Here is a 21,044-nt window from a genome sequence, read left to right on the forward strand (position 1 = left end):
TTTCGACCTCGACTGTGTTGGACGGCAGTAATGTAGGGAGAGAACACACGAGACGTCCCAAAAAAATCGAGAAATGAGAAAACGATGATGTCGCTGGAGTGAATGACAATCCGGGGGAGGAGCAGGTGAGAGAGAGCAAGCGCGTAGCCAGCCGGGCCTGGACCAGAGTGAGAAAGGTCAGGAACCAGGGTCGCTGAGGGCAGGGGTCCGGTAGATGGAATGGGAAGAGATAGATACGTACCTAGAGCACCTTCTTCGGTAACTATTGGGAGGCAGGAAATGAAATAAAATAAAATAAAAACAAAAATGGGCAGCAGCGATACAGACTGAGGTCAGCCTGCAGATTCAGCTTGGCTGCCCCGCTGCCTGCTGCTGCTGCTGTGTTGGCCAGGCTTGGTCGAGGGCGCGACCTGCAGTTCTTGGTTTCCTTGGTTGCTTGGTTGGCACTGACACCGGATGGGAGGCTTACCTAATCCGAAGCTGCTGCCCGATTGCCGGGGGAGGGACCGGTCTGGGATTGCTGTATGAGATGGCATGGCGTTCTCTTCAGCTGTATTGAATGGAATTCTTGTGAACCGAGATGAGGCTTACAATGTCGCTACCCTCTCAGTTAGGTTTCAGTGTTTGTGTGAGTATTGTAGATATGGGGTAGCGGTGATGGCGTGGATATCGCCAGTGGCTTCTAGCTGCTTGAGATGAATAACAGACTCAAGGCCACGGCTATTCAGATCTATTCGAGGCTTTATTTCATCTTCATTAAAATTAGTTATATTCCGAAGATCGTTGGTACCCCAGGTCCTTTTTCAACTAGTAGAATGTGTATTTCCAAATACTTCATCCAACAAGATAGCGTGAAAATTACTGATCGATCTCAATTTTTGAAGTACTAAACTCAACTTGATTGACCTCTCTTGATTTATTTTTCGAATAAAGTCAAGTACATTATAACTGACTCACTTTTTAACGGCTCGTTAAAGCTCAATTCAAGAGGGAACTTCGTTAATATGAAAAAGCGACTCACTTAGGGACGTCGCACTTTATAGCCACCTAAGCACGTCCAGGACTGTAAGCGAGACACCGAGCATGAGACTTACAAGAAAGAACATGATTCAAGGCTGATGTTCTGAAATAAAAGGTATGATTGAACATCTCTATAACGTATTTTCCTGAGGAAGGTATCTTTAATGAACAGGGACTCTTCCGATGCCGCCTTCCACCTTTTAAGATGAGGCCAACTTAACCATCTCGTCTCCACGTGGTCAAGTAGAAAGTAAACAATGCGTTTGATGGTCTTTCAATGAGATTGTATTCGCAGTGATGCTCGTGAGAAGAATTAGCTAGTTTAAACGCAATGTTAGGCATGAAGATGATCATCAACATCTAGCTACCGTACCTTCATCACCACATCGTGGACATCCTCTTCTCTCCAAACGAACAATATTTCACTCTGGCGAGATCATAGAACCGCGGTTCCATCGTATTCAAATAAAGCCCTACTTCTGACCCGCCAGATGACATGGAAGGGGGCCTCGTAACGGAGGACGTTGTCGATTATCACCCGTTATGAACAGATATTTCGTCGTCATTGACACTTCACATAAGCTTGCGAGAGACGAAAGTGAGCATGAAGCCATGCTAAACATTTCACATCTCAAGCAAACGGAATCAAAGTTGCTCGGAAGTAAGCACAAGGGAGCCCCGCGCACCTAAGCCTATTCCAAGCCAACACAGAAGCCTCAAGATGTCCCAAATATCCCCAAAGGTGCTTGATAGTCCCAGTCATGAAACTCACGAACCAACACCTTGACAGCTTCGTCATCCCAGCAACTTACAAATAAAGCATCTTCATGAAATACCCCCGACATATTTCTTCACATCGTCACATATAATACCCATACACCCAGAAAATCGGGTACACCGTGTCCGAAAAACCACCGCAACCTCCGAACTCCCACATCACGAATGAACCATCGGAGACGATATAACGGTTACCAATTCAACATGCAGTTTCGTAAAGTGGCATGGAGAAAGGCTTTAAGCGTAAGTGACACCGACACACCCTCGTCGACGGGAGTGTGGGAGGGTGGAGGTCGCATGCAGCTGTCATGAGCTAAAATTGACCTTTCTCGTCCATGAAGCCCGGGGACTTAGGACAACAGCGACAACAACAGCAACCACAAGATCCTCGAGCAGTGCACATCTTCCTTGTACACACTCAATCTCTTCTCAACAACACTTACTCTCTCATCCATTCACCATACAAACCTCACCATTCAAAAACATAACCCATCATCTGTCCCAGAACCACTGAATTAAACTCATAACCATAAACCACAAGCCGCGCTACAGACCGGCCCAGACCGCCCTGACTAATCCCACCGGTAAGTCCCCCTAACTGCGCCGGGCGAGTCATACACCCAGCGCCCATCGCTTAAGGCAGTCCAACGGGCCCTCGCACCTCTCGGCCACCGCCGAAGTTCAGCTCTCGTAACCCGTAACGACCCCAAAACAGAAGGGGGGCAGAATTTTTGGGCAGTGGTTGAGGCACATTTTCAGAGGGCGAGAGGGGGAGGAGAAACAATAGGGCGCGCCCCCAGAACCAGCAAATTCTCGTATTTGCGCCGCAGCTACATAATCGCGGCCGTCGCCCCCTCGTTTCTCGTCTCAACCTGTTTTCCTCCTCTTCTTCTGCGGCGGAGTAAGCGACGATGACCTCGTAAGGAGGATACGATACGGCGATGTGTGGGAGAGAAACAGAGGGAAGACAGTCATCATCCCATCCCACCATCACTCACCACCACCACTACCAACACCAACACCCACTACAAGGAGAGAGACACACAGCGAACATTGAACCCTGGATTTCCACCCAGCACATGGGAAGACCCCCTTTTTTTTCGCCTTGTTTTCCCTCGTCCGAAGAACGCGACTGGCCACACCACCACGAACCAAGACAACACCAAGGCTTGGGTGACAATCCAACAATGGGACCAACAGGAGGGAGCCGACTTTCCAAGACTCCAATTGCTCTGCTGTCGATGAGCACCTAAGCGACACGAGGTTGGGAAGCAAAGCAAAAAAAGGGGGGATGATTCTCTGGGCAAAGTGCCGCCGTACCCGACTCTTCTCGCCAAAAGGTCGTTCGTGGATGCAGCCAACATCTTCCAGCGAACGGGAAGGATCAAATTGCAACCAGCATCGCGAAGCGTGACCAAGTGAGATCGGCCACCTGCGCCTGAAAAGGGTTTGGGCCCAGGGGTGAAGAAGCGGATAAACGAAATATCAGAGAATTTTTCTCTGATGAGCCTGCTGGTTGGGGGAAAGAAGACGCGATGGGCTTCACAGACACGGCGACGCATCGGCGTTAAAACACTACCGACCCGACCGACCGATTGATAATGACAGCACAGCAGGCCGAACGAACGACAAGCCAAACCGGCCCAGACCAAACCTGAACAGGCGTATTCCAGCGAGACGCTCGGCATAACTCGCAACACCCCACGGAGACCAAAGGCAAAAGCGTGAAAGCGAGCGGCTCCCAACCCTCCTCCCTCTCTTCTCGAATCCGAAGTCCTGTTCTCCAGTGCCCACGATCCACCTCGCCGAGCCTGTAATCAACGAGGCGTCGTCAGCAGTGACAGGGGTCGAGGCTGGTCCGGGTGGGAACCTGCGTCTCTCCGCTCTTGGTGCCAGCTTGGCGGTCCGCTGGCTGCACCAGGTTCTGGAGGCGAAAAGGTACCTCTTCTTTGCCCTGCCGTACATTCTGCATCCGATCCGTACACCACAGCGGCTGGATGGTGAGTACTTGTGTGTATGTCTGTGTGTGTGTGTGTGTGCATGTGTCTCCCTCCCTTCCACCGCATATTGACATCTCGCACGCTCTCCGTGTTTGATGTACCCTTCATCAGCTCAGCTTTCGGGACGAACAGCACGAGCTGCTTGCTTCTTCCCTCTTGGCATGGCTTACCGCCGCGCCGTGTAGCTATCGCACAGTCTGGCCATTCCTCCACGGCAGCTTCGGCTACTAGCGAGCAGGCCAGAACTTGACAGCTCCAACAAACATGAACAGACAGACAGAGAGCGAGCCAAGACCCCCTGTCTAGCGGAGAATAACGGTTCCCTTCACCGTACCGGCGCCAAGGTTCAGCGTCGAAAAAGAAGGTCGAGAGCAGACTTCGATCCCGCCTGCCAACATACCTTATCGATCTAACGGGGATCTCCTCGTCAGCGAAACGGACTCGTCCGGATCGATACCCACAGCAATATTTTTGCCCTCTGCAATTGAGTTTCCCGATTGGGTGCGCACAAAAGCACGTCAGTGGATGGGGGGGGCAGATCTGAGTTTCAACTCTGACTGTGACGGACGGCAGTGCTGATGTGCTGTGTCTGTTCCTGTGTCTATGTCTGTGGCTGGCGGCTCCTCCGATTTCCCTCTGTGCTGATGAGTGACACCTGCCCCTGCGCAGCATATGTCAACCAGCTGCTGAGTGAGACCTCTTTGTGGCCTCTGTATTCGTGCAAAGGTAAAGCTCTGTCTCTCGCCCACGCTGCCGTTCGTTCCCTAGACTCAGCCTACGCATTGTGCTGCCGTGTGGGACAAGACCGAGCCAACAGGCACGCTCTGTGGCGTCCCCGCGCTGCGGCAATTGTTCAATGGTCTCGCCAGCGTGGTCAAGCATGTCTCGTGCCTGAAGATCGCGCGCGGCGTCTTTGCTTCTCTTTGCTAGCCCTGCAGTGTGCATGGCGTCAGCAGGGAACGGTGTGGTTTTGCCGTCGCGCCACCATTCTCCCGTCCTGTCGCCTCAACTAATATGTGCGAGACGGTTTGGCTCAAGGAGCCTCACAATTCATATCATTCTGTTTTTTTGCCCCTCCGATGCATCGACGCATCTGGCTCGCTCGCCTCGGCTGGATGTCCGGGGTCATCTTCAGAGTGTGCGGTTCGTGGCGCCGTTTTACAGACTATGCATACCCCTGAGAGCGTTATCGATTGGAGGCTCAGAATTGGTCCGGCTCTAGGCGATCAGCTTCAAGTGACCACTGGACGTTTCTCATCCGGAGGTACTTTGTAGAGCAGTTGAAGTAAGGTACCTCTAAAAGGCCAAGCTGATGTTGTGATTGCACCCGTAATGAGGTCCCCGTCCAAACCCCCGTCCCTCATCTCCTGGATTCCGCCACTCCGATGGAGGAGGAAGGCGGGAGGAGAGGGGTGGAGGCTTTCTGGTGGGAGGGAGGAGGCAAGGAGGGCGACTCGAGAGTGGTTCGTGAGCTTCGTGTCTCAGCTGACCAATCCCGTCCGCCGGCGCGAGGAGCATCCCCTGGAACGGACGCCTATTCAGCCTCTGAGTGGCCATGATAGGGCATTACCGGCAGTCGTCCGTAGCACTATGGATGAGGCTTCCGCTGGCTTGGAGGCTTCCATTGTCAGGCGGCTGAGGGTCAGCAGGGTCGGGATGACCCCTCTGCGGGCTGTATGGGTAAAACACCGCAGTAAACGGATGATGGCGATCAGCGAGCGTGTCAGACAGATCCCCAGTCCACTACCTTAATTCTGAGGCGCTGGAGACAAGCCAAAGGCTGATGAGACGAGGGCAAGGTAGGCACAGTATGCGAGCGGTACGAGTACACGACGGCAGTATGCGGGCCACCGTGTCAGGCACCGTCTTTTGTGTCCCTTGTCTTTTTCCTCTTTGCAGGTGCCGTATCTGACGACGAGCAGGCCACGCGGGAATTCGTTACGGGTACGTTGTGGTCCGTGGTGTCGATGACGATAATGAAGCCGAAGAAAGAGGGTGGATATGAGCGGGCGGCGGGAGGGGCCAGCGGAAGAACAACGCACAGAACACGAGTAGGATCCAACGACGAGCATGTAGCCAAGGCCTCGTGAGAGATGAGGCCGACCGACGTGCGCGAGGTGAGTTTCCTTGGCCTTGTTGGGGACCCGGGACCACACGATTACCGACCAGCGCATACAATGGACAGCTCCCGGCGGCGGTGGGGTCTGGTTGGGTCGGTATTGGTATTAGCCATGCGGACTCGCAGAGAACGAGTCGTTAGGTTGCGATGGTGGAGTGATGAGCAGTGGCACTTCCTGAGCGAGACGGATAAAGTCAATAGACGTGATAGCCGACCAGCCTGTGTTTGGGCAAGTTCATGTTGGTATCAATCTGCCTTCCTCAACTGACACTGACTTGACATTGGCGTTGACAAGACATGGCAGGTGAGCTTGTCGGAGGCGGTTTAAGCTTGTGGACTTGGCTCCGGATCAGCGTGTCTCACACCTTCACTTGCTCATGTTCCTTCTTTCCCCTTGCCTCTTTAGTTTCTTCTGATGTGCTCCTTCTCCTGCAGCAGCAGCAGAAGCAGCAGCTCGGGCACCAATGCACCGCTGGAACATACAGGCCCTTGCCTCTGCGGCGGCTTTAAGAATAAGCGCTGTCTCGCAAAGGTCTTCTGATGCAGAGACATTTCGCTGAGGAAGTCGAGAACCCTCTCGGATGATGTCACAGAAGGCCAGATAGCACAGGCGGGCAGGCTAAGACAGAACGAGACCCCTTGCTGCCAGGCCTGCCATGCTGACGCTGCCTTGCTAGCGCCAATTTGGTGATTGCTTGCTGGGACGCGGCAGCGGTAGCGACGAGAGGCCGACGACGGTACCGAGGATACGTACATGCAGAGTCTAAGTACACGTACAGAAACAAGTACAACATCGAACACGCCGTGTTGTTGTGTGTCCCCAGCAGCATGTTGCAGCAGTCTTCTTACAGGAGTAGTGTGTATCCGTAACTGCCGCTAAATTCCACGCTTCCTGCTGAGCTTGAGCTTAGTTTGGCAGGCACTGTGCTCTGTCCCTGTAAAGAAGCCCCAATCTCCAATCTCCAAGTCTCCAATGTTGTGCGGTGGTACATGCTCCGGCACCGGTGACGGCTGATGGAGCCATGTACCATGCCATGGCCCCCCAACAACGGACGGGGCACCAAGAGAGAGGGCAATATCACGGCTGGGACTGCTGGAGCCACTGCGAATTTGGGGAAACTGGAGCCCAGCGGGAGGAACATGTCGTGCAATGTGAGTGCAGTGTGAGGTACTTGCAGACTTGTTGCAGTCTCAGTTGGGGTGCTATGCTGCCGTCCCGCCGGTCCGTTTTGAATTTTGGCTGCGTTTTCCCCCTCGCCGTCATTTTCTTTTTCATTTTGGAAACATGGGACCGCGTAATGGAAGTCTTGTCATTAGTCAATTAGCTGCACGTTTGGGGCCAGATTTACACCGCAGGTTTGACGCCTTTGATAGTCGGTGGTATCGAGCCAGCCTTTTGCATCCATCTGCAGCAGCATGCAACTTCATGATGATGATGAAAAGGCAGTACTCTGTTGGGCCAAACAGGTATTACCGGCAGATGCAACGAGGCGTTCCACCCCTTTGCAAGCAGCACAGAATGATCATCGCCAGACCCCCCAAAAGCCAAGCTCGACTTCAGGGACCGGACCAAGCCCTTCCCGTCGTTCGTCCTACACTCAGGCCCTGAGCCCCTCGACTTCAAAACGGAGGACACGCAACTCCTCCCTTCCACGCCATCCTCATTGTACGTGATGCTGCAAGTGTCCGGGGCATCCCGCCATCGTCGCAGGAGCCGCAGCCATCCGGAGACCCCCGCGTGCGTGTTCTTTTTTCCTTGCTGCCCTGCCCAGTGGCCACAGCGTACGATGCTGTCGCCTGGTGTCTGTGACTGTACCTGACGATAGATGACAGCCGCAATGTATGTATGTACTTTGATATCCAGCTGCAGTACATGCATGCGTGCCTATCGGCTGCCATCCCTGGGCTCATTCTTTTTTATTTTTGACAATTCATCCTTCCGTGCTGCTACTGATGCAAGGCAAAGAAAAAGAAGGTGTGCTGGGTTCGACACGGCTGCCGTACCGAGTGCCAAGCTTCAGGCGGTGGAAACGTTGCCGTGCGATAAGGCCAAGAGTCTCCAAGGCGAAAGGTGCGCACATCGCAAATCACCGAGGCGGCTGCTCTTGCATTTCGTCTTTTTCTTCCCGAGATACGTACCGAACACATTGCAGTTGCACTTTTGTTTCTTTCTTTTGGCTTCTTCCTTCCACATGGCCAAGTACCTGCCTGATTGTTCCATAGCATGTCTGGGTAAGAACATCTCACCTTCGTGTATCTCCGTACTGTTTCCTTGAGTCTGTCATCAACACAAGGCAGGCGAGGCATTGAAGGCAGGCTTTCCTCAGTCATCAGGAGTCGTCGTCACCGTCAGTCAGTCACTGCCACGCAGCAGTTGCAAGCTGTATGGATGCATGGAGTATCCGTCAGGTACCTCACCTCACATTGAATGACTGCCCATATGACTTTCACTATTCTGGGAGTGGAAAAGCCCATCAACCCGGACCCAGTCTCAGTCCCAGTCCCAGTCCCAGTCCCAGTCCCAGTCCTCAGTTCCTGGCCACCACCCCCCGGCCGTTCCCTCTCCCCTGTCCTGGTTCCCTCTTCCCAATGATCGAATCTCAGTGGCCAACTGGTCTGGTCTCTGGGATCACTGGGGATGGGATGCGAATTGCTCCTCCCCTCCTGCTTCGTCGAACAAGGATCTGATGCCCATGGCTATGCCTATCTCCTTCTCTCTCCATGCCATGCGCCCTCATTCTCACCCGCCCATCCAATCCACTTGCGTTCCCCGTCCCATCCTGTCCACTGCCCATCCCATCCTAAACCATCCCATCCCGTCCCCCGTCTCCTTTCCCACCGTCCAATTCAGCGGTCCCAGGCCCGCAACCCACAGTATCTGCTCCGTACACTGAATAAGGTACTTACTCTCCTACAGAGTACTTTACTGCGTGCTATTCGTAGTACTACAGCAATACGGTAGGTACACTCTGCAAAGCGCCGAGTGCACCGTCGAGAAGGAGGGACGCAGGCAAAAATAAGAAGAGCCAAGACCTTGAGGATATATCAAGAAAGAGCCCCTGTGGCCTTGCCCACTCTCTCCCACTGCCACCCAGCCCGCTTCGTTGCTTGCTGTTACCCGCGTGTACTCGTCCAGACGTCCACCTGCTTGCTGCTTTTGCTACTATTCCGTCACGTTCGTTGGAGATTGAATGGTTCCCCGGGTTCAATAAACCTGCCGCTCGCTCCACGCCTCCCTCCTGAACTGTTCTTCTTTTTTTGCCCACCTTTCAGGCGCATCAATCAACAACACTTTAAACCCGGACATCCCGCCCTTCCCTTCGAATTCACCTCGGGCGCGCAAGACATTGATCTCACCTCTCCGGCCGCATCGCTCGCTACCTCCAGCTCCAGATCCAGATCAGCATCTACAACCTCTTACAACGGGCGCCACCTCCATGTGAACCCGGTTTGAGCGTTAGTGTCACTGTTCAATCCCACTTTCGCTCCCACGTCTACTACATTGGCTGTACCGCGTCTTACGTCTACATACGCCAATACGTACAATACCCGCCGCACCCACTCTCCCGATTCCCGCCCAGTCCAGTGAATTTGCTCCGGCCGTCACTCACGTCCCTCAATTCACCAGAGCGAGAGACCCCGTCTGAGAAGCCACTTTAAAAAGGAAGCAAAGATCGATTGCCAAGCCAAGCAAGGGAAATCAGCTCCTCGACTTTTCAGAAACCCGTCTCGCTTTTTTCTCTCTCTTCCTGAACCCCCCCCTCCCCTCTCAGGCATCGACCAGGGATTCAGACCAGACCGGTTTCTCCTCCTATCCGCAACACACCTGGTCCGCAGGACTTCATCAATCCCCAGCACCAGCTCTCCACACTCAAAAAGGGCACTCTCGCCGCCTCAAATAGACAGCCCAATCACCCAACGTCAATCATCATTCCGCTCGTTTCACTTAGACCGGAATATCCGCCCGCACACCTGGCTTTCCAGTCCCAAACAACATCGACGTCTACACAAAAGCCTCTCTAATCCACCGGTTTCCTCTTCGGAAACACAAAATCAACAACACACCACCGCCGCCTCGTCTCGCACACAACGCCAGTCGTTACCATCAGCCATTCGGGAAACACAACCCGTTTGCCCTTTGCATCCGCCGACGGCTCTGACCAGCAGAGCTAGTTAATCGATGGCTGCCAGCTTCGCGCGCGCAGGCCTCGTCACCGCAGATTCGTCTTCAACCATCGGCAGCATGGTTTCCCAATCACCCGCCGACGGCACCCCGGGCCACTCTGATGCCGGTTCGGGCACCGGCACCCCCAACTCTTCTCCTCCCGCCTCCAGACCTCGCAGCCCTGAGCTGAAGAACGCGACAACGAGCTCTGCCGACCTCGAGCCTCTTCCTCCCATGGACGTCAAGAACATCTGCTTCGTTGGTGCTGGTTTCGTTGGTAAGTAACGCACGGGTGGCAGCTGTCAGCTTCACTCTCCTTTCTTTTGCCCTAACATGACTCTCGTCGACCCTCCATCCTGGCTACGCTAGGTCCTTGCACACAAGGACTGCTCTGCATCTGCAGCGCATCTCCAGTGGCTGTAGTCATCATCATGAGCTTTGCGAGTCTAAGCCGCGAGCAGCCGCGCCAGCGACTTACACACACAGCCGCTTCTATGTCGTCGTCAAATCGACAACTCGAATTCGACTGAGTCAAGATCGAGCTAACCACATTCGCAGGTGGCCCAACTGCTGCTCTGGTAGCTCTCCACAACCCCGACCTGACTGTCAACGTTGTCGACCTCAACTCCGACCGCATTGCTGCGTGGAACTCTCCTCACCTTCCCATCCACGAGGCCGGCCTCCCGAAGATTGTTCGCATTGCCCGCGATGGCACCAACGAGACGACCGCCTTCCTCCCCGCCATTGGCAAGTCCCTTAAGCTCGGCTCCCGCAAGCCCAACCTTGTTTTCACCACCGACGTTCAGCGCTGCATTGGTGAGGCCGACATTGTCCTCATTTGCGTCAACACGCCCACCAAGACGTACGGTCTCGGAGCTGGCTACACCGCCGATCTGAGCGCTCTCGAGGGTGCCAGCGAAACCGTGGCCAAGTACGCTAGACCCGGCGCTGTTATTGTCGAGAAGAGCACCGTTCCTACGGGAACTGCCCGCATGATCAAGGAGATTGTAAGTACACCGGTGATGACATGAACAAGTTGCTTTTCCCACGTGCGATTGTAATGGGCGCCAGTCAGCCCCTTGCGGCACAGCATTCGGATTTCCCCCCACAAGCCGGGTTCTCGGGACAGAGCCGCAAGGGAGCACGATGCAGGAAAGTTTGGGACAGTGACTAATTTCGGAACAGATGGCCCAATACCAGCCCGATGCCGAATTCGAGATTGTCTCCAACCCGGAGTTCCTTGCCGAGGGAACGGCCGTTCGCGACCTCATGCACCCCGACCGCATGCTCATCGGCAGCTCTACGACTCCTGCTGGCATTCGTGCTGCCAACGCTCTGAAGGGCGTCTACGCTTCCTGGGTCCCCGAGTCCAAGATTCTGACCGTGAACACCTGGTCCAGCGAGCTGACGAAGCTGGTTGCCAACGCCATGCTGGCTCAGCGTATCAGCAGCATCAACAGCATCAGCGCCCTTTGCGAAGAGCTCGGTGCCGATGTCTCGGAGATTAGCCAGGGTATTGGCGCCGACTCTCGCCTGGGCAAGAAGTTCCTCCACGCTGGTGTCGGTTTTGGTGGCTCTTGCTTTGAGAAGGATATCCTCAACTTGACCTACATGGCTCGCACTCTTCACTTGGACACCGTTGCCGACTACTGGATGGGTGTCCTTGATATCAACAAGTACCAGCGTGAGCGCTTCGCTCAGAAGGTCCACCGCGCTCTGAACGGCAACCTCCGCGGCAAGAAGGTTGCCATTCTTGGTTTCGCCTTCAAGGAGAACACCAACGACACCCGTAACAGCATTGCTGTTCACATTATTGCGGAGCTCGCCCACGAGATGCCCAGCGAGATCGCCATCTTCGACCCCGGTTGCGACCCCGTCGAGGTCATGGATGAGGTTCGCCACTCTATCAAGGACCAGCGCGTTCTGGATCGCGTCAAGGTCCGCTCCACGTGGCGCGAGACTGTCCACGGCTCCAGCGCCATGTGCATTCTGACCCCTTGGTACCACTTCCGCTACCCCAAGAAGGCCCAGGCTTCTGCTCGCCGCTCTTCCATGTGGAGCAGCAACGAGGCTTCCAAGGAGGAGGCTGCTACCTTCATCAAGGAGGCGCCCTTGTCTGAGATGGACGTCGTCGAGCTTGAGAAGTTCGTTTCTCGCGGAGCGTCGCACACTCCCGTCGACCCCCTCAAGCGCATGAAGCCCGAGAACGCCTGCCCCGAAAACTGCAAGGGCTGCAACTTCGACGCCGCGAGTGAAGACCTCGGCGACCCCATCGACTGGGAGTGGACCGCCTCTGTCATGAAGCGCCCTCGCCTTGTGCTTGACGGACGTAACGTCGTCTCCGGACCTGAGCTTGAAAAGCTGGGCTTCACAGTACAGGGCATCGGCAAGGGACTCGTCATCTGAGCTCTAGCTCACGTGGCGTCACTGCATACGGATCAAGAGAAGCGGAGTCGGGAGCGACATGGGAGATGCTTTGCATGTTTACAAGCATTCACGGCCGCACGTACATTAAATGAGTACTATGCTGCACAGTAAGGCGTTCAGGAAAGGGCAACGGGCAATGGGTGGCGTATATTATTATTTCTTCATGTCTAGGGAACCGACTTTTGGATTCTCTAGACCATTCGCTTTCACTTCCCCACGCTGGAGAAACATTTTGGGTCTAGCCACCTTTGTAATTCTGGCCTTTACACAAAAACTGCCGAGAGGTAGAGCAGGAAAGCTTTCGCTGATACTGGGATAAATATACCCAACATACATGTTCTAAAAACTCTGATCCATGGGCCCTTGAAGTGATGAAGGATTGTGCCTATTAACGTACGTGAAGCCATCACCAACCAAGATAAGCCGTAAAAACATGTTTTTTCGCATCCGTCACCACAACTCAGTCAGCAGCTTACGAGCCAGCTCGACGAGGATCTCCTGTCGGCAATTCTCTTGCCGAGCCTAAGAAAATCCACTCAGGCCTGCCGCGGGGTGATTGCGCGTCACGCCCCCGTCGCAGACTGTGCGGGCTTTTGACAAACGGACGGTCCCCTGTTGCGGTCGCCAAGGTGTGGTAATTTATCTGAAGTTGGATGAGGGTGGGGACGTTGCCCAACTCTATTTGAATAAACTCGGGTGTGACAATTTCGCAACGGTGGTCCGGGGTTCCACTGCGATGGGAGGAGGAGCAATACGCGGGATTTTGGGGGATTGAATTCCTGGAAGAATGTTCTTTTCTTCATCCGAAGGGGACGGATGATGGGTTTGGGGGCGAATTGGGAGAACCGATGGTGGATTGGGGGAATTGAAGGATGGATGACGATGATCTCTTGGGGTGGTTTGTTTCAATCTGGATGGGTGTATGTGATTGATTAGATTTTTTTTGGTGGTGTAGTGGTAGTAAAACGGCGGCTCATTTCGATTTCAATTTGCGCGGTTGTTACAGACGGAGGCTCCTCGACTCCGGTTAGATGCTCCGACGGGTTCCTATTGGCGGGCATGATTCGATCGCAGGATATTGGGTTGGATTGGGGGCCCATCGTGCCATGTTTGTGGTCCTATTTGGGCCTTTTTTTTTTCGCGTTTTATCTACATTTTCCTCTTATGTTCATCTGGTCGCTACGTCATTAAGCCTGATGTCGCGACTTTTCTTTCTTGTCCCCCCCGGGGTGAGTGCGCCAAGTACATTGGCGGACCGAGAAAGCTTGGCCTGATTTTAGCCCCTGAGCGAAGGTCCTTTAGCTCCGTTCTGGAATTTTTTCCTACGGGGGGAGCCACTGGAAAGGGTTTGTATGTAACGGAAATCCACCGTCTCGAACGACTGTGAGACCCTGAGGGGGACGTTTCTGTTGTAGTGCAGCGAAGGGTGTGCAGATGAGATCGTGATATGCCGAGGTGTGGGTTGTTTGGAGTGAGTGAGGCGGCTCCGCTGGAAGTTGGAGCATGGAACAGGTCTAGATTCCTGTGCGATGGGCGTCTGGAACTTCTCTACAATGGAGAATGGGAGGAAAAGGGGGTTTGGGGTTGGCCGAGTCGGGACCGGGGTTCACTTTGTGGGAGCCTGGCCGGTCGACGGATGGGCGGAAGGCGGCGGTCGGGGCCGGGTGGTCGGGTGAGGCGCCGGATAACACGGAACGGGAGGGGAGGCGTGATGACGAGGCCTTTTGGTGTGGTTAGCGATACCGCACCGGGCTCGGGAGAGGACTGCCGGATGGGAGGTTTGATGGGCGTGAACGCGTATGCTTATTGCACACATTCCTACTGTTTTTGAGCGCCAAATTTTGCATGATAGGAATCTCATGAGGGTGGAGGAGTGCAAGGCGGGGCGTTTTGGGGGTTGAAACTATCACCAGTCGGCGGCCGCGTGGACTCGTTGGTCTCGATATACGCACACGATGGGGGGACGGCTGGATTCTGCCGTCTGCGACTTCAACATCGTGAACGGCTTTATTTCCTCAGCTTCGGTTTCGAAAATCAAACGCATGTGCGGCCGCGAGCTGCCCGCATTATTCGGATTATGGTGAGCCGAATCTGAGGTAATACCTTCGACTGGCAGCAAGCTTTCAGGCAGCTCTTAGTAGCTCAAAAACACGCTTGATTAAACTTTTACGGCAGTATCATCGGAGAATACTGCTGCGGAATCTCTCACTACGAAACTTCCTTAACCTGGGAGAGTATTTGAGAAGAACCCTTCAAGATTGGATTTCGTTCATCGGAAAGTAGTAATCTTCCCAAACGTGTCCGCCATCCCCCAAATCCCAGCCCTCAACCCGCTCAACTGCACAATCTGCGAGTGATCCACAAACAGATTCACATCAACCCCAAACTCCCTCACATACCAGTTAAACACCGCCGGGTCCGCCGCCTCGAACATGACCTTCTCCATCGGCAGGTCCCACAGGATCTTCTGGATCACGTCCGTCCGCCAGGACGCGACGTTCTCGGTGATGCCCTCGCTCTCGATCATGATGCGCTCGACGCCCATGTCGATGAAGCGCTTGCCGAGGTCGACGAGCTTGGAAGGGTCGGACTGGCTGCCCATGCTCTCGAGGCCGGCGGATGAAGTGTCGCCGCCGGCGCCGAACTGGATCCCGATCTCGGGCTTGGGGGTGAGGTTGAAGGACTGCACGCGCTCGACGAGGCGCAGCCAGTCGGACGGCGGGAGGGAGAGGAAGCCGGTGGAGAGCTCGATGACGTCGAAGCCGAGGCGTTTGCAGGTTTCGAGGTAGCGGTCGACGGCGGTTAGGGGGGCGGATTGGGTTAGGACGTGCTCGATCCAACCGCCCTGACGGTTTTGTTAGGTCGAATTGGGGATGGTACGCACCGTGGAGACGTAGACGTCGTGGTGGTGGGCGAGATCGATGAGTTCCTTAAGTTTGTCCTCTGGGAATAGGGAGAAGGAGCCGCCGGCGAATTTGAGGCCATCCACATAATGACCCATCCTGGGAGTGAGTGTGAGATACAGAACCTTCATGAGGTACGTCGGGGGTGCACTCACGTCTCGAGAACATCTTCAAGATATCGCTTGCCCATGACCGAGTAGTAAGGACCTCGGATCTCCGTCACCGACTTTGTGCGGGGCTTGGGGTCCCGCGGGTTGTGCCTGATGAAACCGTAGCCGTTCTCATCTTCAAGCATGACCTTTGGTCGCGCGGCGGCTGTGGAGGCTGCCGGGGTCGATGCCGTGAAAGACCGGGTAAGCGGGGCGGAGGCTGCTGATGCCGTGCGGAGGGCGGATGCGGCCGGTCGGAGAGCCGCTCGGCTGGCTAATCGGGATGCAACGCCGTAGGCCATGATTGAGGTTTGGGGCTATGGGGTATTTCAATCCGCTTGCTTTTAAATTCAAAGATATGGTGTTTTAACTATGAATAAAGGTTCCTGTTTTTGCCTGTTCAGCCATCTTACAAGTGCTGCCTTAAGTAACTGTCTTCTCGGGGACACGTAGATCTGAGCTCGAGATGACATCACATTCTGGCATTCGATGTGTCACATGAGAACCACATATTCTCGAAGACCGTTCGGTGACCGAGATAATATACGTAAGTGATCGAGGTGATGGTGCGAGTCCGAAGGATTACTTAACATAAGCTACATCAAGAACCTACCAGTGACCTGATCCATGGCGTCACAAATATGAACCTTCTTTCCGCCAGCTTGCATGGTGTGAATTGCCTCCAGAAGCAATCTCATCTTCTTGATGTAAACACCCCAAGGTTCTGCCTCTCGCAACGTTTTGATGACCCAGTCACGGTATATGGGGTCCGTGGTAGACAAGCCGGCTAAGAACATCGAGGAAGGCAGGATGGACGGCGGCGAGTTGGCTCGCGATGGGTCGTGTTGGATCCTGAGTTGATGCCGGAGGATGTTGGATATTGATTGATTTACGTCAAAGATTGGCATCGGCTACACCACGTGAGAACGGACTCATCCAGAGTAACATAGGAGTTGACTTACGTAGACTTGTGAGAGGTATAAAATGGCTGAGTGCAGAGCCGATGAAATTATATGATAGTTGTACTCGGCTGTGCCAAGAACCTCATTCGTTGAGATATCAGAAGCCTGGGCTCCCGTCGACCGAGGGCTATCACGGTCGCAGCGCTCAAGCTCCCTCCGAATGTTCTCGTAGAGTAACTTGATCTCCGCAGTTCTTACAGGCGCGCTACTGGCAAACTCTGCCTCGAGTTGATCGTGAAGTCTAGCATCAATCTCACCAATTCTGTGGCGGAGAATGTCTGCTCGAAGTAGGCTATAAGACGGAGTAGAGACGACGGAGGTGTTGAAAGCGAAAAGGAACGACAAAGCAGGTATTCTTTCGAGAGCTCTTACAAGCTTACCACGTCCCAATCGAAAGCATGTACCGCGCGCGTCTAGCAGAGCGAGACGAAGGACTATTCGTCGGACGAGACTGTTTGGGTCAGCTAGCGCCCTTTCGCATTCTTTGGTCGATACAATTTCGACAACCTCCGTCATGAGATCGAAGAGAGCGTCCATACTGCCACCCATGACATGCAGCTGTTTGATCCGGATGAAAAGGGCTGAGAGAAGACTTGCAATCTCTTTTGCATGAGTCTCTCTGTATTGACAAAAGGTTTCCTCGGCCAGCTGGTTGAATCTGGAGGCTCCATCGCAAAAAGTCGGGTCATTGATTGAGAGGTGGGAGGCCGAGAAAGCCAGTATAGCATAGAGAAGAGGTGGAAATGTGAGCGACTGCGTGAACGCCGAGACGAACAGATTGCTGGACTCTTTCGCGCGGTCGTCTACTTTGGAGTAGCCCTTGATGACCTCTAAGTAATGTTGGATTAAGTGGCGGTTGTCGTCGTTGATGACGTCCGACACCTCGCCATGGCTCTGAACAGAGGGCTCAGCAAGAAGAGGGCCGGGCTTGTCCCCCGCAGACTGCCAAACAGCAGCGGAGTCGACACCCGTGAAATCTGCCAAACCCGCAGAAGCTGGGAAAGGGAAGAAGTCATCGAAGCTCTCGCCTGCAAGATCGAAACCGAAACAATCGGCCTCGAAGCTGAGGTCCAACCCAAGAGTGGTGGAATGACTGTTCGGAGTGCTAGGAGACTGACGAGATACACGGTCAACGTCTCCTGAAGGTTGGTCTCGCGTCATCGTCGATGTCGGTTGTTTGAACACGGGTGTATTGTTCTCGTTGTTCGCTTCCGTCACACCTGGCGAGGGATCAACTGAGGACAGGGGCCCGTTCTCTGCGGTTCGCGATTTCTGCCGACGTTGACCAATCGTCCGCCTTCGTTTTGGTGGCGGATCATAATCCTCGCCAGGCTCTGGTGCCCGCCACTGGCATTGGAATCCCAGCCTTTTGCAATTGGAGCATGTCGAAGGCTTATCTGCTTCTGTATATAATGTTGAACAACCGGCCTTAGTGCAGCGAACCTTACGTGTCTTGCACGTATAGCATGCTACGCTAATGTCAGCTAACGTCGTGGACTTCTCTTTCAAGAGAACCTACCGACGTGTGGGCTTTTCCTCACGATGGTCATTGTTGTGTAGTGAAAATGATATTTCACTAGCTATGAAAGAGAACGATTATCGAGATACTCTTTTGGCCCAGAGTCCTCAAGATACAGATGCAACAGTGTTTTGTGGCATTGATCAATTTCAAGGAACTTGTTGTTCCTCGTAGGTCGCTTGTTGTCGGCTGCCAAAAGATGAATCATGTGTGACGAACAATCAGGGAGCGAACACGGTCGGTATTAATAGCTCCTATGACCTCCGCCCCCGCACGCGCTATGCCTCTCATGTCCCGTGGCTAATCAGCGGGGTCATCCTGGTTGATACGTTTGCGAGTAGCCGGTCCTCGTGACACTCAGAGAGTCTATAGTTAACTAGAAGAACTTGTTTTTGATAAACGACAAGCCAAGTCAAACCATCAATGGTTCATTAATCGATTTTATTGCTACTTTGACTTTGAGCGAGACACGGTCATATGTCGTCAATGTATATGCAGCGTGTGCTCTGCTGAGCGAGCAGACAATTTCAATAAGTGTTGATTCCTATCTGGACTGATACTAGAGTACACATCGCCAGGCGAATAGTCAAATACCATCGACGAGAACAACACCGGTGGGAAAGATGGTAGGAACAAAGTGAGGAACCATGATTAGGACGCTACAGAGGATGATGGCTAAGGGGACGTAACAGTACGAATAAGGATTGAGTCCTTCATCAGCGAAACCATCGTGTAACATCACGTGGCATCTTGCAGTGAATAATTGATTGTCTGTACTACTGACCTATTTTCCACGGGCCACTACATGGCATACCTAAAGGTCTCCGATTGCTCGAAGTCCGTCTTATCCGTAAAATCAGGCCGTGCTCCAGGTAAGACGCTAAAGTTCTGTTGTTCAGCCCATTTCTGACGCCGTGAGTTTTCGCGTCTGTACCAGGAAATCTGGCAGATCGGCACCACGATCATGAGAGCGTAGCAGACCACTAATTTGTTCAGATGAGATGAGCTCAAGTCAACGAAAAGCACGGGTCACCCACTCAACATTTTGAAAGCCATGTTGTATATCGGAGCCTCGCTCTCCAAAAAGAATTCTGTCGCATCATCAGTTGATCGGGTTCTTGTTCTCAATCTCCCGGGCTTACTTACGAGGACCTGCGATTAGACCAGCAGCCCAACCCGCAAACACAATTGCCGACGCAGTCGACTTCTTCGTGTTACCTGCGTAGTTTGATGCCATGAGACCCGCATTGAGCGTAAATGACATGCTGTGTCTGTGTTCGAGTTAAGTTGAGCGTCGCTTTCGATACCAGGATTAGGCTTACGTGTAAGTGAGATAGTAGCCCGCGAGTCGGCCGGCTCTATTTGAGTTTGGAAGTGCGTGGAGCAGAGAAGCCCCAATGAGAGGCGGCACTGAAACAACTATTGACAGAAGAAGTCGAATGTTCTTCCGACGAGACGCGAGCCAAGAAAAGAAGAGGAAGGAGCCAAGCTGGATGGCAGCTGCGGGGCAGGTTGAAATCATTGTCGTAGCGATAGTAGAGAAACCAAAGCCTTTGACAATCTGGCTGGAGAACTGAAAGATACGTCAATTTGGATTCCAGAATGAGGGTCATTGAGCTTGAGATCTTACCTGGCTAGCAAAGGTCGATGGCATGGTGTTTCCCCTAAGCAACGTGAGGGTGTCAGAAACTCAACTTGACGCCAGTCAATAAGTAGAGTTGCACCGAGACTACTCACATTGCTGTGGCAAAAAAGAACACCGTCTGCGGGTCTCTCAGAGCCTCCCAAAATTGATCCCACTTCCATTGGTTGTTAGATGTGACAGTCTGGTTTTCTCTTACTCGCTCGATGGCTACTTTCCTTTCCCTCTCACTCAGCCACCTTGCATTGGCTTGATGGTCAGGCATGAAGTACATGAGAACAAGCGAAAATGCAAAGCTCAAGGAACCAAAAGAGATAAAGAAAATCTTCCATGTTGCGATCGACCCATGGACTAGAAGCGAGCAGTCAGCTTAGATGCATGCCGTACAGATGCAGGGGCAACTGACTTGTGCCCAAGGCGTAACTCAAGATTCCTCCGAGGAAATTTCCGACCTGTATTATTAGTCCTTGTGTCTTGAAACTTATGGTTTCCAACTGACTGGTGTGCCTCCCAACCAAAATGCAGTTCTGAATGCCTGCTCCGGTCGTGTCCACCAATTGCTAGTGATGATGACGAAGACTGGCCCGATGATTGACTCCATGAGACCCAAGAAAAACCGAACAGTCATGATTCCCGCAAAATTGAAGCAAAGAGCTGTATTCCATTGACCATCAGCACATGATACACCCAAAAAGGATAGATCGGGAATCATTCTTACGGGTCAAGAGAACGATTATAGACCAGATGCACACAGCGCCGGAGACGAACTTGCCAACATGCTGGGGCCAACGATGCACAATCTTGGACCACATCATGGATCCGAACATGTAACCTATGTAAAAGATGCTGGAAACAATGTAAGCCAAATGCGATCGTCCAGTTACGAGGACTTTACAGCACCAACCTCCCCAGCCAGCTGTAGTCGGTGCCTTCCAGCTTCAGTGCCTCCTTTATTCCGAAGATGGAGGCGTAATTGAGAAGCGTCTTGTCAAGAAACTGCCATGACGAAATCAGCTCATTGTCGCAGGATTAGATGCTCCAGAATGGGCGTACAGAAAAGACGTAGCAGAGACCCATCAGGGGAAGCATGATCCGGTCAATTTTTCTCTTCGCGTGCTTGTTCTCCTCTTCCGTGATGTTTGTCAACTCGGAGATTCCGTACACCTTCATATTAGAAGATTGACCATTTACGATATCAATTTCGACATGGCTGCCGGATTGATCCTTGTCTTTTGCGTGGGGTTGATGGTCGTGGATATGGGCAGACATCTTGAACAACAGAAGATTGTTAGGGAACGCCAAGATTCGAACGGCCCTTCCATTCAGTCTGGGGTGATCATCTTTAAGAAATGTCTTCCCTG

At 53.2% G+C, this 21,044-nt stretch overlaps 3 protein-coding genes across 3 annotated transcripts; 1 reads left to right on the forward strand and 2 right to left on the reverse strand.

The window, feature by feature from the left end:
- Positions 1-10,096: 10,096 nt before the first annotated feature.
- On the forward strand, positions 10,097-12,487 carry sqv-4 (UDP-glucose 6-dehydrogenase; the record flags this gene model as incomplete). The annotated part of the gene is made up of 3 exons (XM_032025754.2): positions 10,097-10,358; positions 10,640-11,088; positions 11,267-12,487. 3 exons carry the CDS (start codon positions 10,097-10,099, stop codon positions 12,485-12,487), a joined length of 1,932 nt encoding a protein of 643 aa, XP_031891867.2.
- Positions 12,488-14,777: 2,290 nt separating this feature from the next.
- On the reverse strand, positions 14,778-17,683 carry HSA32 (Protein HEAT-STRESS-ASSOCIATED 32; the record flags this gene model as incomplete). Its single annotated transcript, XM_032025776.2, has 5 exons — positions 14,778-15,353; positions 15,393-15,510; positions 15,567-15,834; positions 16,174-16,471; positions 16,523-17,683. 5 exons carry the CDS (start codon positions 17,681-17,683, stop codon positions 14,778-14,780), a joined length of 2,421 nt encoding a protein of 806 aa, XP_031891869.2.
- Positions 17,684-18,842: 1,159 nt separating this feature from the next.
- On the reverse strand, positions 18,843-20,952 carry CGGC5_v008304 (putative transporter; the record flags this gene model as incomplete). Its single annotated transcript, XM_032025799.2, has 12 exons — positions 18,843-18,921; positions 18,976-19,024; positions 19,079-19,132; positions 19,188-19,312; positions 19,364-19,614; positions 19,672-19,705; positions 19,779-20,034; positions 20,090-20,135; positions 20,183-20,337; positions 20,402-20,529; positions 20,588-20,679; positions 20,737-20,952. The coding sequence occupies 12 exons, from the start codon at positions 20,950-20,952 to the stop codon at positions 18,843-18,845; spliced, it is 1,485 nt and encodes a 494-aa protein (XP_031891871.2).
- Positions 20,953-21,044: the final 92 nt, after the last annotated feature.

This window comes from Colletotrichum fructicola (assembly GCF_000319635.2).
Source record: "Colletotrichum fructicola Nara gc5 chromosome Unknown KSG_Nara_v1_contig04, whole genome shotgun sequence".
NCBI classification, from domain to species: domain Eukaryota; kingdom Fungi; phylum Ascomycota; class Sordariomycetes; order Glomerellales; family Glomerellaceae; genus Colletotrichum; species Colletotrichum fructicola.